The sequence below is a fragment of the Microcebus murinus genome, chromosome 24, assembly GCF_040939455.1.
Source record: "Microcebus murinus isolate Inina chromosome 24, M.murinus_Inina_mat1.0, whole genome shotgun sequence".
Classification (NCBI taxonomy): Eukaryota; Metazoa; Chordata; class Mammalia; order Primates; family Cheirogaleidae; genus Microcebus; species Microcebus murinus.
The window spans coordinates 20,835,885-20,853,952 of NC_134127.1; the positions used below are offsets into that span (position 1 = coordinate 20,835,885).

At 33.3% G+C, this 18,068-nt stretch overlaps 1 protein-coding gene across 1 annotated transcript in view; it reads left to right on the top strand.

Moving 5' to 3' along the window:
* The window catches only part of ADAM28 (ADAM metallopeptidase domain 28), a 182,554-nt gene that overhangs the window by 126,727 nt on the left and 37,759 nt on the right, over positions 1 to 18,068 (top strand). The window contains exons 3-11 of the mRNA XM_075997248.1: positions 35 to 138; positions 1,566 to 1,642; positions 3,847 to 3,925; positions 5,094 to 5,170; positions 6,760 to 6,952; positions 9,995 to 10,066; positions 10,986 to 11,057; positions 12,931 to 13,100; positions 15,629 to 15,713. Coding sequence (XP_075853363.1) covers positions 35 to 138; positions 1,566 to 1,642; positions 3,847 to 3,925; positions 5,094 to 5,170; positions 6,760 to 6,952; positions 9,995 to 10,066; positions 10,986 to 11,057; positions 12,931 to 13,100; positions 15,629 to 15,713 — 929 coding nt within the window. The remainder of the gene's footprint in view (positions 1 to 34; positions 139 to 1,565; positions 1,643 to 3,846; positions 3,926 to 5,093; positions 5,171 to 6,759; positions 6,953 to 9,994; positions 10,067 to 10,985; positions 11,058 to 12,930; positions 13,101 to 15,628; positions 15,714 to 18,068) is intronic.

Genomic DNA, 18,068 nt, shown 5'->3' on the forward strand with positions numbered 1-18,068 from the left:
AAAAATGAATGTTTTTCCTTTTTATTTCCCTTAGTAAGTGCTATAAAAGAACTCCCTGGGACAAAGAAGTATGAAGTGGTTTATCCTGTGAGACTTCATCCACTACATAAAAGAGAAGTCAAAAAGCCAGAGCAACAGGTACAGCTTTTGATATATCAAAATCAAATATATAAATAAATATCAATTTATGTAAAAATTTATATAAATCTATATTTGATATATATCTCACATGATGAGTGCTATGTATGAGATTTGTATATCTAGACATATATATTTAATGCATCAAATGTACTTTGTGAAGTTTTCAGCTATTATACCTTGGAGTTAAATAATAATGACCATAATTGTGTTTGCTTTTCTATGTCTTTTTTTTAATCTTTACTATAGCCCAAAGTTCTCTTATTAGACTCATTTTACAAATCAACATTCTGACAAGTGACATGAAATATCCAAGGTAATAGAGTGTAAACTTTAATATTTTATGATAATTGAGTCTATACATTTCTTAAGAAAGTTGGATATAACTCATTTATCCATCTACCTATTCACATATACACAGCTATGACCATTAAAATGAAAGTAAAAAAAGTGACATAGTGCAGGTTAATATATGCATATATGTAAACCACTGTGAAATTTATCAGTTTTTTAAAAATAGGCAGCTATTAAAGTTTGTATAATTCTTACTACAAATGAAACAACACATTCTAAGTCAATATTCACTCAACAAGTATTTATTGGTTATAAGAGAAAAGCTAAAACATGATGATTCATTCAACAACAATGTTCTAATTACCTACACTCTAAAGTATTTTGCTAGGAGCCAGGAAAATACAGATAAAACATAAGCAATAACTTACAGAAATATTCTAGACTGCAGCTCACCAGGAGCACATATTCCCTACTGAGATTGTAGTTTCTTTCTGATGATTCCTGCCTACATTAAGGTATATATTCATGTTATGTTTCTCATAGTCCGGGCTCCACTGCACCATGTGAAGAACTCGAGGCCAAAAGCCATCAGTGAGACCCAATGGAGGTTTTTAGGTCTCTGTGTATACTCTTCCTTCTTCTCAGATAACACATCAGCTTAAACGTTACTTCCTCAAGGAAGTCATCCCTGCCCTTAAGACATTAGCCATCCTACCATTATATAGATCCATTATATACAAAGTACATATCCATTGTATATAATATATATCCATTATATGCAATATAATTGACTTTGCTGTTTTTCCACAAGATTATAAGCTCTCTGACAGCAGATACCAAATTTTGTTGCTTAGAGTTGAATTTCCAGAACCAAGCAATGTCTTGCATAGAACCCTCATGCAAAAAATATTTGTTGAATGCATGGATGGATATATTTATGGGTCTCAGGTAATTTATCTATTTAGTTGCCAGAGTCGTTTGTTCTGTTAAAAAGGGAAGACAGCAACGTTTGGATGTTACGTGCTACTTCTCAAGAATAGCAAATATTGCTTGCTAATGATTAAAGAAACATAACCATGTAAATATTTGTGTATGCTTTTAAATTACCAGCAAATGTTTGTGCATTTTTTCAGGAACAATTTGAAACTGAATTAAAGTATAAAATGACAGTTAATGGGAAAATGGCAGTGCTTTATTTGAAAAAAACCAAGTAAGTGTCTTTACTTCTGCTACTATCCTCACTAACAGCAAAGTAGCATGTGTAAAGTGAGCTAATTGAGTCTGTTGGTACTTACGGCTCAGATCAACCTTGACTAATCAGGTTTTGCTCTTAATTGATCCAAGGCACTCAGTGAATATTTGTTTCTATTGAAGTAGTAGAAATACATTGGGTAAAACAACACTTTACCAGTATTTTGATATAAGTGATAAGCCCAATTAATGATATGTTAGCAGACATATATTTTATCTGTTCTATAAAATAGCAGTAGAGAGGTTCCAGTGTATTTTGCTATAATTTAAAAATTTTCCTCTATATTATTACAATTTATTATTCTAACACTGAAAGATTAGATTTTAAGACCATTTGAAAGTCAGAAAAAGAAAAGTGAAATAAAACCCTAGGGCCAGAATAAAAAGTCAGTGGTAAAACCAGAATTGGGTTCTCTTAACTCTATCATCAGTGTTCTTTTTACTCAGCTACCCACTAACCTGTCCATTTTTCTTATATACATTATTGCCTCAATTTAACATTTCTTTTCTAATTTCACTGTCACCTCTCTCATTCAGATCTTGATCAACCTATATCTAGACTATTGCAAACTAGTTTTCCCTAATTCTCTGCTTTCAATCTCTTTAATCTCTATATAGATCTTTCTATGTAGGGCAGCAAAATATTTTTCTCCAAAATACACTATCACCTGTGCAAAAAACCATGATTGACAGGAGTTTGGAAATAGTGGTATAATGAAAATAGTACAGGCTTTGGGTTTAAGCCAATATGGATATGATTCTTTGCGTTTTGAACTGTTTACTTTCATTTGAAAAATAAGGAGAATAATATCTATATAATATATAATATTATAAATATAATAAATATAATAAAATTTTTGAAAGGATTAAATTAAATGAATCATTTCTAACACAGTGCCTGCTATAGAGATGGCATTTTAGTTATACAAGTTACTTCCTTTCTCTTCACCTTGCCTCTTTAAAAAATATATTCATTATTCACAATATCCAAGATATAGAAGCAACCTAAGTGTCCGTCAACAAATGAATGCATAAAGAAATTGTGGTATGTATGTATATACATGTGTATACATACATATATACACATATATACATGTATGTATTTACATATACAGTGGGATGTCATTTAGCCACATAAAATAAGGAAATTCTGCCATTTGCAACAACATGGATGAACCTACAAGACACTATGCTAAGTGAAATAAGCCAGATACAGAAAGACAAATATTGGATGATCTCACTCATTTGTAGTATCTAAAAAAGTCAAAATCATAAAAACAGAGAGTAAAATGATGGTTCTCAGGGACTGGGAGGAGGTGGTGAGACTTGGGAGTTGTTGGTTAAAGGGTACAAATTTTCAGTCATAACATGAATAAGTTCTGCATACCTAGTATACAGCATATTGACTATTGTTTATAATAATGAATCATATACTTGAAATTTGCTAAGAGAATAGATCTTAAGAATTCTCACCATACACAAAAAATGAACACTATGTGAGGTGATGTATATGTTAATTAGCTTAATTGTGGCAATCATTTCACAATGTATATGTATCTCAAGTTATCACAGTATATACCTTAAATATATACAATTTTTATTTTCAATTATGCTTCAGTAAGGCTGAAATATATATATGTATATGCACGTGTGTATGTATGTGTCACATACACACAGACTTCTATTTTCCAATAGATAACAGAAAGAATTTTAAAAACTTTAACAAAATTCCAGAAGGGCCCTAACTACCAAGTTCAAGTCAATTTCCAATAAACTCTGCTCTGCAACAGTTATTAACAGTCACTGATAGCTGGAAGAACTGAGAAAAAATGAAGTTATCCCAAATTGTCAAGAAGGATTGCTCATATTACTCATTTTTATCAACTTTGACCTTAGTTCTGTTTCTTCCTGGAGTCTTTCCTCAAACAAGCAGGCCAAGTCCTGTGAGGGAGAAATGGGGTTCTGCACTCCTTAGGAATGTCCCTGTCCCTCCCTGTCTGTCCATTTCAAAGAGCCCTTTAGTGCTTGGACTTATCTAGAGGTATGAGGAGCAGGAGCCCAGGAGTTAAACTTTTCTGCACACCTAGTGAAAACTCTCACTTTGACCACTGGGCTTTAGGGTTAGCACAAGTAACCATGACATTTTTGTTCTTCTGTCTCCAGGAATCTCCTTGCACCAGGCTACACAGAAACATATTATAATTCCACTGGGAAGGAGGTCACCACAAGCCCACAGATCATGGTATTACAGTCTCCTGGATTCCTTATTATAGGGGTTGGACCCACGGACCTAAAGGCACTATTATTGTCAGGCAAATAGTACAAGTAAAACTGCATTTATAGCATTGATGCTTTTCTCAGCAATAAAAATTACTTAATTGACATATATATGTCAATTATATATATAATATATATATTATATATATGTAATTATATATATATATTTAAGTTTTAGCAAGAACAAAGGCATTCTTTGACAACTCTGGCAAGCTTTTCCAGCCTTCAAGAGCTCCCTGTAGAAGGGTGGGAAGAAGGAGCTTATTATTTTCTTTATAGTGAAGAGTTAAGCACCTCTGGTGCTCTCAGTCGATTCCTATCACTTCTCTGGATTCTGTGGTCTCTCAAAGTCAGACTATGTACTCAATGGCAATTGTAGAATTCCATGTTTTATTTAAATAATTTCCACTCTTGGCTCCTATGTGGAGACCCTCTCTGCTCCAACTGAGTGTATGACAGCATGTGGCAGTGTGAGGAGTAAGTCGTCATTGTCTCCTTTTCTGAGATTGATTTTCTGTGGTAAGCCTTTGAAGCACTGATTTCTATAGTAATGACACAAGAGTTTACATGGACCAACATCTCATCTATCTCAAAGTAGAAAGATATTTTATATTAATAGAACAGCCACATGGAAAAACGTTAGGATGGGTATTTTTCTCCAAATGTTGTGCTAATCCAGTTAATCTGACAGAACTCTTTGGATAAATGAAGAAATAATAATAATAATAAATCAGCCTGAATAACCCATCCATTGGAAAAAGGGCTTTTAGGTTTTTGTTAGAAAAAATTTACTGAGCAATCAACCAAGGAGAAGAATGAATGTCTGGTGTTTGGGGGACTCAGGTTTTAAATTGGAATATCTAAGTTTGTTTCTTCTAAATACTATTCACTTTTATCCTACTTCAGCAATACCAACATTTGGTTAATACCTTATAAGCATTTTGGGATCATTGACATTAAAGATTAAAATCTTTTATTTAATTATTTTTAAAACATCTCTAAGTTGACTGTTCATAAGAAAATGGTTTGAAAGTATTATAGATCCTGTTTCAAGATTTCAAATTCAACTTTACATGGAGGTCTAAAAGGTACACATACTTTTCCTACAAAATCTCCTTTTCCTTTTTCTGTAGGATGACTGTTACTATCAAGGACATATCATGAATGAAAAAGTTTCTGATGCTAGCATCAGCACATGTAGGGGTCTAAGGTAAGACTTTAGGAATGTTTTGTATGTACCTGTGATTATGGTGTGTGTATTTAATAAACCTAAAGGATCTTAAATATGGTTAATTTTTAAATATGATTAATTATACTATAGTTGAATATGAATCCTAAGGACCATAAAATTTTAAAATTTGGAAGAAATACCACTTTCCTTGATAGTGGTTTGTGAATCACACATCTGAATTGCTTTCGGAGATATTTTTGTCTGTTTGCTTGTTTTCAGAATAGAGGATTTTGAGTCCTAGTTTTAGAGTCAGAATCTTTAGGGGATGGGAGCTCTCCTCCTCTGTCTTCACTTTAAGGTCTCTCTCTAGCTTGTCATTTTCCATGACTATGACATCTATTTATCTCTGTCATTATTCCCCATGCATCTGTCTACAGGAAGATGTCTCTTCTGATGCCCAAACTTGACTATCTAATTTTCTTTTCCATATCTATAGTTGGATATCTTAAAGAAATCTTAATCTCAATGTGCCCTAAACCAAACTAATGATCGACTCCCAAATATGGTATTTTTCCTGTTTTTTCTATCTTAATCAATGCTATAATCAAATAACCACTTGCCCAATCTAGAAATCCAGATTCCTTGAAGGTTCTTCCCTTCTCAATCCCCCATTTTCAGCACCTTGTCAAGCCTTGTTGAGTATGTCTTCTAAATATTTCCTAAGATTGTTCACTACATTCTGTCTCTACTCTAACAACCTAGTTTAACTACGAAGCTCCTCTATGCCAATCATTGCAATAAACTATATAATTTATCTTCCCACATCCACTCTTGCTATCTTCTAATCATATGTACACTTAATCCAGTCTCCCTATTATATGCTTTTGTACTTTCTCTTCTTACCAATGATCTGTTGTAATTATATGTATTAAGCATTTACTGTATAATTATATATATATATTCTGTGATTATTTGATATACATCTATCTTCCATATTTGAACATAAATTCAATGAGGAAAGCGACCGTGTCTCTTTTTTACTGTCTTCCCCTAGTCCGTGGTAGTGACTAATGCATGCTCACTCAGTACCGATTGAATGAATCTTGCCTCAGGACTTCTGCAGAGAGAATTGAAAAGAAATTGATAATATTCATTTATCATGTGCTTTACATGTTATCTCTTTCAATACTTATCATCATCCTATCAGGCATCCCCTGGTATCACAGCTAACAAGTAATAGACCCAGAGTTTTAACCCTTATCTATAAAACTCTAAAGTTTCTTTCATTTTTAGTGTACCTTTAGAGCAGGTATAGCATAAAAATCGGAAGAACACCAGACTGAGAGTCAGGAAATGTGCATTCTTGTGCCATAACTGCCGTGGTTGGCTGTATGACATTGCAGTAATCACTTCTCCCTAACAGATCTGATTTCCTTAGAGAAAGTAAGTTCAGGTGATCTCTAAGTCATCTTCTGCTATAAGTTTTACTGTATTTTATTACCATGAGCTTAAACTGTTTTGGCACTGACTAGAAACTTTGTAAGATCCCTTTTCTGGAGCCTATATAGCTATATAACACTAATACAAGAATCTTTTGTTAACAAGCCTGAATTCTCATGTTTTTCCAGGGGCTACTTCAGCCAAGGAGATAAAATGTACTTTATTGAACCTTTAAGCCTCACGAATCAGGATGGACAGGAGCATGCACTCTTCAAGTATGATCCCAGTGAAGAGAAAGATAACAGCACCTGTGGGATGGATGATGTGTTATGGACACATGGATTGCAGGAGAATGTTGACTTCTTTGCCACCAGACTAGTTGTATGTGTAACTTTATTTCTTATTTGTGATACTCTCACATGTCCTGTCCTGGTTTCCCCTGGGTTCCAGTTTAGCAGTGTATTTACTGAAACTTTACAGTCATTGCTGAAATGAATACATTATAAGGACACTAATCCTAAATCATTGCTAGACATTGATGATTCATTTAGCAAGTGCTTATGAATCAACTATTATCATCAGTAATGTGTAAGGGTTAAAAAATGTAAAATAAAATACTTGTTCTCTAGGAGTAGGTAACTGTCACAATACTTTCTGTATCCTACAACAAACCACAAAGGGATACAGTACTATTATTATTTTGCATTTGATCTTAGCCAAAAGGCCAAAAGCAATTATTATTATTTTGAAATAAAAGATCCTGCTTTCTTCATGAGTGTATCCAAAAAAATCTCTTTTAAAGTTCTGCCAGAGATATTAGGAAGGTAGAAGTGAGCAAAATAGACACAGAATCTGCCTACAGGAACTTAGAATACTCTTTTATGTATGGAGTTCTAGTCAAAGGAGGAAAATGAACATGCCCTTATGTTTACAGTGTAAAGTGCATATCAAAGTATCTTTGTCATTATTACTGTCATTTCCTTCAGGATCTATTTCAAATCCCACCATCTCTTCTAAATGTTCTCAGAATCTCTAAGCACTGGGCAGAATTGGTCTGAATAAAAGTCCTGGTGGGTTCAATTTGTTGCAGGTTTAAATTCTACCAGCAAATTCACTGGTAAAAGTAAATATATAGTCAAATCCGAAATATTCCTACACTGTTACTGTTATGGTGCTCTGTAAATCACAGGTATCTCCAACATGAAGGTTATAAGTCAAATCAGTCAAAATTAATCATAGCTACAATAAGTTAAGAAATACATAATATAACATATAAATTGTTACATCAAAAACATAAACTGCAAAGGGGAGAGTAAAAGTCTAGAGTTTTTATATTTGTCTAAAGTTATTATCAATGTAAAATCTATTATAACTGTAAGATGTTTTATGTAAAAATCATGGTAACTACAAAACAAAAATCTACAGCAGATACACAAGCAATAAAGAGAAAGGAATCAAAACTTAGCACTACAGAAAAATCACCAAATCACAAATATAAACAAGAGAAGAAGAAAGGAAAAAAGGATCTGTAAAACAACCAGAAAACAATTAACAAAATGGTAGCAATTATGATTGATAATTACTTAGAATGTAAAGGGATTAAATTCTCCAATCAAAACACATAGAGTGGCTGAATGGATAAAAATAAAAAAGCAATGTTTAATTATATGCTGCCTACAGAGACCCACTTTAGGCTTAAGAACACACATAAGATGAAAGCGAAGGGATGGTAGCAGACATTTCATGCAAGAGATAACCAAAACAGAGCAGTGATGGCTATACTTATATCAGATAAAATAGGCTTCAAGTGAAAAACTGTGACAAGAGACAAAGAAGGTCATTATTGAATCATAGAGAACTCAATTCCTCAAGAATAAATAACAATTTTAAATATATATGCACCCAACGTTGGAACATCTAAATATATAAAGTAAATATTAAAGGATATGAAAAGAGAAATGAAAAGCAATACAGTAATAACAGGGGACTTTAATACCCCACTTTAACCAATGGATAGGTCAACAAGATAGAAAAGTAATAAGAAAACACAGTAATTGAACTGCACTTTAGACAAAATGGACCTAACAGGTACATACGGAACTTTCCATTCTACAGCGGCAGAATATACATTCTTCTACAGTGCACATGCAGTGCTCTCCATGGTAGACCAAATGGTAGGCCAGAAAAAAAGAGTCTTAACAAATATAAGAACCTGACCATGGGTTATAGACCCCTGCATGACTAGGGCCCCATCCACCTCTCTTGTCCCTTCCTACCGATGACCTTCCTACTTAGGTTCTCAAAAACACAAACTTTTTTTTCTATGCTTTAAACATGCCAATGTCAATTCACCTTAGCGTCTATTTACTGAATTTTTTCTCTGCCAGAATTATCTTCTGAGTCAATTACATTGATATGTCTGCCTTCTCAATTACATTAATATGTCTGCAAAGGGCCAACTCTTTAGAGATTTTACTCTGTTCTGAAACAACTACCCAGTCACTCAGTATCACATCATCCATTGTAATCTTCCACATCACAGTGATCACCAGTTGATATCTGTATTAATAGGTTTGTCTCTTGCAAGTTTCTTAAGCAGATGGACCATGTGTATTTCACTGCTGTGTTCCTAGTTCCCAGAGCATTCTCAGTGTGTAGTAAATGCTAATAAATATTTTGCTCTTGTGGAGGGCGAGAAGTAAGTGCATATCTCGTTAGATAACACCTAAAAGTCTAACTTCAGTAAGTTGTTCTTGGTAACAGAAGCTTAGTCACCACTAAAAGATATGCACTTCCAGAAAAGCAATGAACTGGGATGGTTTATTATTTAGTAGGAATAAGGTACCTGCTACTTCTCAATGGGACAATCCACTATAAAATTTTTTTTTGAGAGAAAGGTACAGAAAATAGGGAGCTTGCAACATGGGAAGGAGATCTCCCTCTGCCTCTGAAGAGAAGAAAGCAGACTAGAGGTAGTGGCTGCTCTGTGCATTGCACCGTCTGTCAGAGAGGGTGTATTCACCAGGATAGGAATAAAATGCTACCTGCTCTACCACCAGGAAAAAGAAAACACGAGAAAGATGCTGAAGTCAAAGTTTCTCTATTTTGTGGCATGATGATGAGGAAAGCCTACTGTTCAAAAAACCCAAAGATGTTGCTTTATTTGCAGATCCTCAATTAATTACTAATCATTTAAACTCTTTGGTAAAATGAAGGGGACAGACCAGAATTTCTCTTCTAGCTCTAATATTCTGAGCCTTGTCTTTAGATAATCTTGGCTTTTGACTTAGAGTTAAATGGTAATATGGTCTGTCTTTACTCCCAGATATCAATCAACCTCTTATTAAATCACACATGTCAAATAAAAGAAGAACTCTTGCAGAAAAAGATGTCGTTCTAGTAACTGTCTTCCTTATATTTCAGAAATCGAATGACCAGAATGTTCAGAAACATGAGAAATACATAGAATATTATTTGGTCCTGGATAATGGGGAGGTAATTATATCAAATAAATGTGTCTTTTAACCCCTCTACATATATTTATTTAATATGCAAGATAATAAATGTTTGGATTAGATTTGAAAAGTCATTAATATGAACTATGGTTATACATTTTTCTGAACCTATGAAATTGGACTTTTATAGTTAAGCTAATATGATTTCTCCCTTTCAAAGAAGTGAGTGCAAATGATATGATATGCATAAATTGAATTGTTGGCCCTATAGTTCTATTGTCTTATTTACCTAAGAGATCTAAAAAAAAAAAAAGAGATCCAAACTTAATTCCAGTTAAATTCTTTTGTTACTTTGTGTTGTGTTAAATTTTTAAATCATTTGTAAATTAGAATTTATTCTCATCAGGGAGTGGTAAATGTAAAAGCCTAGTAAGTAGAATCTTTTGAAAAAGGCGAATCTTTGGTAGTAGTCATAGTTTATCTTCTATTATAGGAATGCATTTTCAGATATTGGGTTTTCTAAACTCAAAAGTCCATGTGTACATGAAAACATGAGTATATTAATTAGTTTGGGCCCTAAAGTTTTGACCTTTCTTAATGTACTGAATGTATTTACTGTTCATATATATTTTTTAAATTAATAAGATATTCCTTAAACTGATTCTGCAGAGCATAGGAAACCATCGAATTTAGGTAAAAATACATTTGGAATAATTCCTGAGAGCTTTGTACTAAGCTAATCCTTCAAGGGAGAAAACAGTATCTTCACTCTCGAAGTGCTTTAATTTAGTTGGAGAAATAGGATCAATTAGTTTCTAACTTTGAATAGTTAACTTTAATAACTGATCCTTATTTTAACCACTGATAAGTAACATAAGCAAGGATGCCTTTTTTTTTTTACCTTCCAATTGTATTAATTTCTATTAATGCCCATATTCTCTCTTAATCATTTTTTTTAGTTTAAAAAGTATGATGAAAATACAGATGAAATAAGAAAGAGGGTGTTTGAGATGGCCAATTACATCAACATGGTATGAAATATTTTATTAAATGCAATGCTAAACAATTTGCTAGGAGATATCATTGGGCTTTTCAGTGAATCCACACGCAGGGTGTGCAAGGCAGAGCAAAGGCCCTGTGGTCGGAACCTCGCTTGTCATGTTTGAGGAACAGCAAGTAGGCCACTGTGGCTACATAGTAAGCTGGGGTATGGATGACAGGAGACGATATCTAACAAGCAGAAGTGATCAGAACACCCTGCTGGGCCTCAGTAAGGACTTTCACTGTTACTGGTCATGAGTGAAGAAGATGTTGGAGAGCCTGAGCTGAGGTGGGTTATCTTCAGATGTGTGTTCTTAAAAGATTGCATGGGGAATTGTGTTGAAAATAAATGGAAGGGAAGCAAGGGCAGAAGGAAGAAGACCATGTAGGAGAATCATGCCACAGTTCAGAGCAAGAGGTGGTGGTGGCTTGGGAAAAAGCAGTGGTAGTGAATTTGTTGAGAATGACTGAGCTCTGCTAAGAAAGAGGAGTGAGTATAAAAAAGATGTGCAGAATACTGAGAGTGAATGGAATTTGGAAATGCAGCAAGTTTGCTGAGGACCACTTGAGGTTAGCAGGCATGGCTTCAAAGTGAGAACAGTCAGCATAATGTGTGTTTTATTCAAGGGCTTTGTGGAGGAGAGACAGAGGAAAACGTTTATTTTCATCAGGTTTGAGGTGTTGTCAAGTAAGTAAAGTGAAGCAAGAAAGAAACAAGGAAGTTGAGGGAGTAATCAAGAATTATAATGTGGTTAGATTTTATTTCTCTTTTGATAATTGTATTCGTTGATGTTTCCTTGTTTTCCAAACTACTTTTTTAAAGAAAACTTTGTTCAGGTTTCTCAGCAGAGAGTTGTTCATGGGAAGGTCTGTCACTGTGCCCTTATAGAGACTATAGTAGCCACTTAAGCTGTTATCTTTAGAGCAAGCATGTTGTCTCGTAGACTTAACTTGTTTTTTCTAAAGCTTATCCCATCTGTGTTGTAGGTTATTTAGTTCAGTCCAGGTTTAAGAATTAGAAGACCACTGTCTTAGTTATTTGTTCAAGCTACTCTAACAGAATACCATAAAATGGATGGCTCATAAGCAGCATAATTTATTGTTTATGGATTTGAAGGCTGGGAAGATCAAGGTCTGCCAGGGTTTGGTTTCTAGTGACTTCTCTTCCTGACTTGCAGATAGCTGCCTTCTCACTGTGTCCTCACATGGTAGAATGGACAAGGCAGCTCTCTGGGGCCTCTTTTATAAGAACACTATCTCATTCATGAGTGTTCTATCCTCATGACCTAGTCACCTCCCAAAGGCTCCACCTCCTAATACCATCACCTCATCACCTTGGGAGTTAGGATTTCAACATATGAATTTTGGGGGTACACAAACATTCAGACCATATCAACCATTTACCACATTGTAATTCATCGATGTAGGACTTTGTCACATGTTACTTCTCTAATGCCCAAACCAGCACTGAGTCAATGTTGCAAATTCTGAAATATTATGACTAAGAGCATTGAAAAATATGTGAGTAAATATTCTTAAAATGAAGCCAGAGTAATGAGCTGCTAACACAAAATTTCAGTATCCTTTTGAGGACACAGCAGGGAAAGTTTGTCTCAATAGGGCCTTTGCTCTAGTAAAAGGAGTTTGCAGCCCTAAAATATCTAAGGGTGTGTGCCTTTCCTTTTGAATGGGCATTTTAGTGTCTGCAAAAATAGATGGTAACTTCTGTTGCACATGCACATTTGGAAGGAAGGTTTTTATAGTGCTGTTATGAATATGTGAAAATATAAAGTATATTAGTAATATTAAAAGATAATATCACCAGTATAAGTCATTACTTTGCCATGTATTCTGTTTGGACAGCTTTATAGAAAGCTCGATACTCATGTGATCTTAGTTGGTATGGAAATCTGGACTGACAAGGATAAGATAAACATAACCCCAGATGCAAACGTCACCTTGGAAAATTTTTCTAAATGGAGGGGGAATGACCTCATAAGAAGAAAACATCATGATGTTGCTCAGTTAATCACGTATGTATAGATTTTCCCTTTTGCATACTACATGGAGAAGCTTTCCAAAGCCTTGGAAAAGCTGAGTACACACATAGAGTATTAGAAGTTTAAAAACACCTACACTTGGATCATATGTCAAATATGCTCTTACTTTTGATTCAAATTTTTTTTTATAGAGAAGCCAATAATTTAGCAATGATTCATAAGATGTTTTTATTGGATATACAAGTTTAGATAATGGAAATACAAGTTGAGATAATGGAAAGAGGAATTTCAATTCAATGATTAAAAAGAACTGATTGGCTTTAGGCTCTAATTAGGCCAAACTTATAGGATAGAAGGAAAATTGAATATTATACTCTAACCCCACACCTCCACTATTCTGCTGAAATGATCAATTAAAAACAACAGGGGAAATGAATCTAATGGCTGTAATTCATAAGACTTGAGCATATGCCTCAAAAAAAAAAAAAATCAAGGAAGTGCTTCTGGATAGCTGGGTAGTATTTAGTTGGAATCAGAAGGAAGCAGCAAGGACTGACTTCAAGTTACTGGAGTGTCCCCTACTTAAGAAAGCAGTGAATGTTATGGAAAATCAGTGAGCTGTATCCTATCAGAATTAATTAATAGTTCCATGCTGGTCATCATCTATTCCTGCATAACAAATCAGCCCAGGTCTTCTGGGCTTACAATAAGGCTTCTTCACTTACATGCCTGGTGTCTGGGCTCATGTGGCTGGAGAAGTGGGGCTGGTTGGTGGTGACTCTCTACATACAGCCTTGTATGTGCCCAACTTGGATTTTCTGCAGTATGACAGTCTCAGGGGGTTGGACTTCTTGCAAGGTAGCTAGCTTTCCCTGGAATAAGCATGCCAAAAGGCCCAGGAGAATGCATGAAGGTTTCTTATGACCTAAAGCTACACAATATCACTATTGGTATATTCTCTTAGTCAAGGGCAAGTAAGTGTATGGCAACCTGAATTCCAGGGAAAGGCACTATCCAAGCTGTGAATACTGTAAAGCTAGCTCATCTGTGGGGAATAGCTGAGATAATTCCTTAATTTGGAAATGATGAATTCTAGACTCTAAGACACACCACAGGATGGAGCCCATTCTTTGTGGGAAGGTTTAGTGATTTTCCAGGGTCTCATAGCTAGTAAGAAGGAGGGCGCTTGAACTCTTACCACACTGGCTCCAGAGCCAAACTGTTATATATTTCCATATTGTAGATGTAGATTAATAGGGTAAAAAGATAAAACCCATAGACAAGATGATACATGTACAGGTAAAAAAAATGGCAATACAACATTGATAGTAGGTTTCTTGAAGAGATAAAAAAAGATAAATGTACTAAAGATATGATAGAAGGAAATATTATCTGTCCTTCCATTTATATACTGAAACTCTTACCAATTACCAGACAAATTAGCAAAAGATACCTATACGTAGGTATAACCAGGTAAGAAGAATATTAGAGTCCAAATTTACTCTACCTACTGAAAAAAGAAACCAAAGTAGGTAACTCCAGAATGGAGGAAGGTGTTATTTTTTTTATAAATGAGCTAATGGTGAGAATTGAAATCACACAAATATAGAATTAAGTATAAATAACTTTACAATATGATTGCAAAAGGGATATAAATGTCATAAATCTTTAAAATATGTATAATGTAAAATATAATTTTAAAATAAATACTTTAAATCAGATTGAATAAAGAGATAAAATCTGTAGGGAGTGAAAAATGGGAGGAAGTTCTCTAATTTTCTTATGTGCATGTCAGAAGCAGTATTCACCATTCTTAATATTATTTTGTGGGAAAACATAGGTTCAATTTTTCATGTAAATGCATCTAGTGGAATTAAAAATTGATGCATACTTTGCAAATTTCTAGAGACAAATAAGGGCCAGAATCTTGCACAGAAAAAAAAAAAGAACAAAAGGGAAAGAACATGACATTATTAAAAATCAATGAAAAAGAAACAAAAAAGTTAAAATTACTAATGACCAAACATACCATCTATATAAATAAGTGCAGATTGTCCAAATCCCTCTTCAATAGGAAAACTATTTGAATAACATAAATGCTCAATAACACAAATACTTTAAAAATGGGCCCAAACTGTAAATCTACTGTAGCTGAACAGTGCTAAAGAAAAACAAAATAAATTATATAAAAATATGTGAGTAAAATATAAATTAAAGCGTGTGTGGCAATAGTAATATCAAAACAAGGTATATATAGAGAAATATTTATTAAGACCAAAAAAAAGGGTTTCTTCTTCTTTACAAGAGATAAATTCCACAATAAAAGATATTATAATGATAGATATAAAATATTAAACATGATTACATTGAGGTGCTTGGATTTTACGTGATATGAGTGCCATTCTATAGAAAAAATGCCTCATGCAAAAACTGAAGGAAAAATTTATGAGTGATAGTTCACAGTATGAGCTTTTCTTCTAACTGTTTAGATTTCTGGATGAATTGTCTGTACAAAATACAGCATATAATCATCATTTGTTATATGAATCCATTCCTTTCAGGGCAACAGAACTTTCTGGAACGACCGTGGGCCTTGCTTTCATGTATACAATGTGCTCTCCTTATCATTCCGTTGGCATTATTCAGGTATGTTTGAAGATAAACTGTTGGTTCTATAATTTACAATTGCCAAAGGCTTTTTATTTTCTGAATCTCTGAAGAAAATTATTATAGTTTTTCTCCTTCAGTCTGTTAACATAGTAAATAACATTGATTGAATTTCAAGTGTTGAACTGATCTTGCATTCTAAGATAAACCCAACATAGTCATAATGTGCTATCTTTTTACATGTCATTTAATTCAACATGCTAAGGTATCTTCAGGGTCTTTGAATCTATATTCATGAGGGATATTAGCCTGTAGTTTTCTTTCCTGTAGTGTGTGTTTTTAGGTTTTGTTATCATAGTAAAGTTGGCTGTAGAAGATGAGTTGGGATATATTACCAATGCTTTGATTTTCTGAAATATTGGGGTAGAATTGGTATTATTCTTTCTCAAATGTTTGATACAATTCACCAGTAAAATCATATGGACGTGAAGTTTCCTTTGTGGCTAGATTTTTAATTTCTTTGTGGCTACAAATTTAATTTCTTCAATTCAGATTATCTATTAATATCTCTACTTGAGTGAACATTGGTAGTTTATGTCTTTAAGGAAAGCTGTTCATTTTTTAAATTTTGCACAGATGTGTTGATAATAGCCTTTATTATCCTTTTAATATGTATATAATTTATAGTGATAGTTCCTCTTTCATTCATGGCAATGTCATAATATTGTGTGTCCTTTTTTTTGCGGTCAGTCTGGCTAGGGGTTTATCAATTTTATTAATCTTCTCAAAGAAACAGTTTTTGGGTTTATCTATGCTCTCTATGGTTTTTCTGTTGTCAATTTTATTGATTTCTGCTCTTGATTATTTCCTTTTTATGCTGATTTTGCATCTAATTTGTCCTTGTTTAATGCTATTAATTTCCCACTAGGCACAGCTTGAGGTGCATCTGAAATATTTTGTGCTTTTATTTTTGGTTGTTTCAAAATATTTTCTAATTTCTCTTTTGATCTCATTTTTGACCCACATATTACATACAAGTGTGGTATAATGATTTCCATTATTGATATTTTGTATAATTCTGTTATGATTTGGAACATATTTGTAGAATTTTAGTATTTAAATTTTTTTTTTTTACATTTGTTCTTGGTCAGTGCCCCATAGATACCTGTGTTTTTTGTTGTTGAATGGAGTATTCTAAAATTGTCAATTATGTCAAGTTAATTTATGTTGCTTGGATCTTTTATATCCTAAGGACAAGAGAGAATATTGGACTACCCAAGTATAAATTATAGATTTACCTAAATGTAAGACATGATACCATAAGAATTCTAGAATAAAATGTAGGAAAAACTCTTTTAGATATTGGCCTAGGCAAAGAATTTATGACTAAGACCCCAACGGCAATTACAGCAACAACAAAAATAAACAAATGGGACTTGATTAAATCTTCTTTTAATTATCAATATAGACATTTTTACTTCAGGTATTTTGAAGTTGGGTTGTTAGGTATATAGATAAGCACATTCGTTATGTCTTCTTGGAGAATTGACACTTTCTTTATCATGTCATGATTCTGAAATATATATATGAAATATTTCTTGTTCTTAAGTCTATTTTGTCTAATATTAATATAGTTATTTTAACATTTTGTGACTAATGTTGCACGATCCATCCTTTTTTTTACTTTTATTCTTAACCAATATATTTCTTTACATTTAGAGAAAGTTTCTGGTAGAAAACGGGTACTTGGGTTTTTTACTTTTTTATCTAATCTGTCCGTCTCTTTTATTTGGTATATATAGAGCATTTATATGTAATATAATTATTGATATTGTTGAGCCAAAATCTTCCATCTAATCTTTGGGTTTTTGGTGTTTTTTATACCTTCTTTAAGATAAATTGAGTACTTTTCAAATAATTTTATTTATTTCCATTTTTAGCTTTTTATTGATAACATTTTATTTGTCTTTAATGGTTGATCTAGGGTTTATCATGCATCTCTACTTGTCAGTTTACCTTGAAATCATATTATACCACTTCACATGTAGTGTAAGGACTTTACAAGAGAATACTTCTAATTTCTTCCTCCAGTCTATTATGATATGTTTAACTTTACATACACTACAAACACACATACTAGTTTTGCTTTAGAGACTCTTCTTTCATTGCAACTTAAAAAATTTTTTTATGTTTATCTCTATTGCATTCCCAGCACTTCTCATTTCTTTGTATAAAATCCAAGTTTCTATCTGGTATCATATTTTTTCCTTCCAGAAGAACTTTTACTTTTAACATTCTTTATAATACAGTAAATTCTTTCAGTTTTATTTGAGGATGACTTTATCTTGCTTTCATTTTGAATGTATTTTCACAGGCTCTTTGGATGTCTTGTAC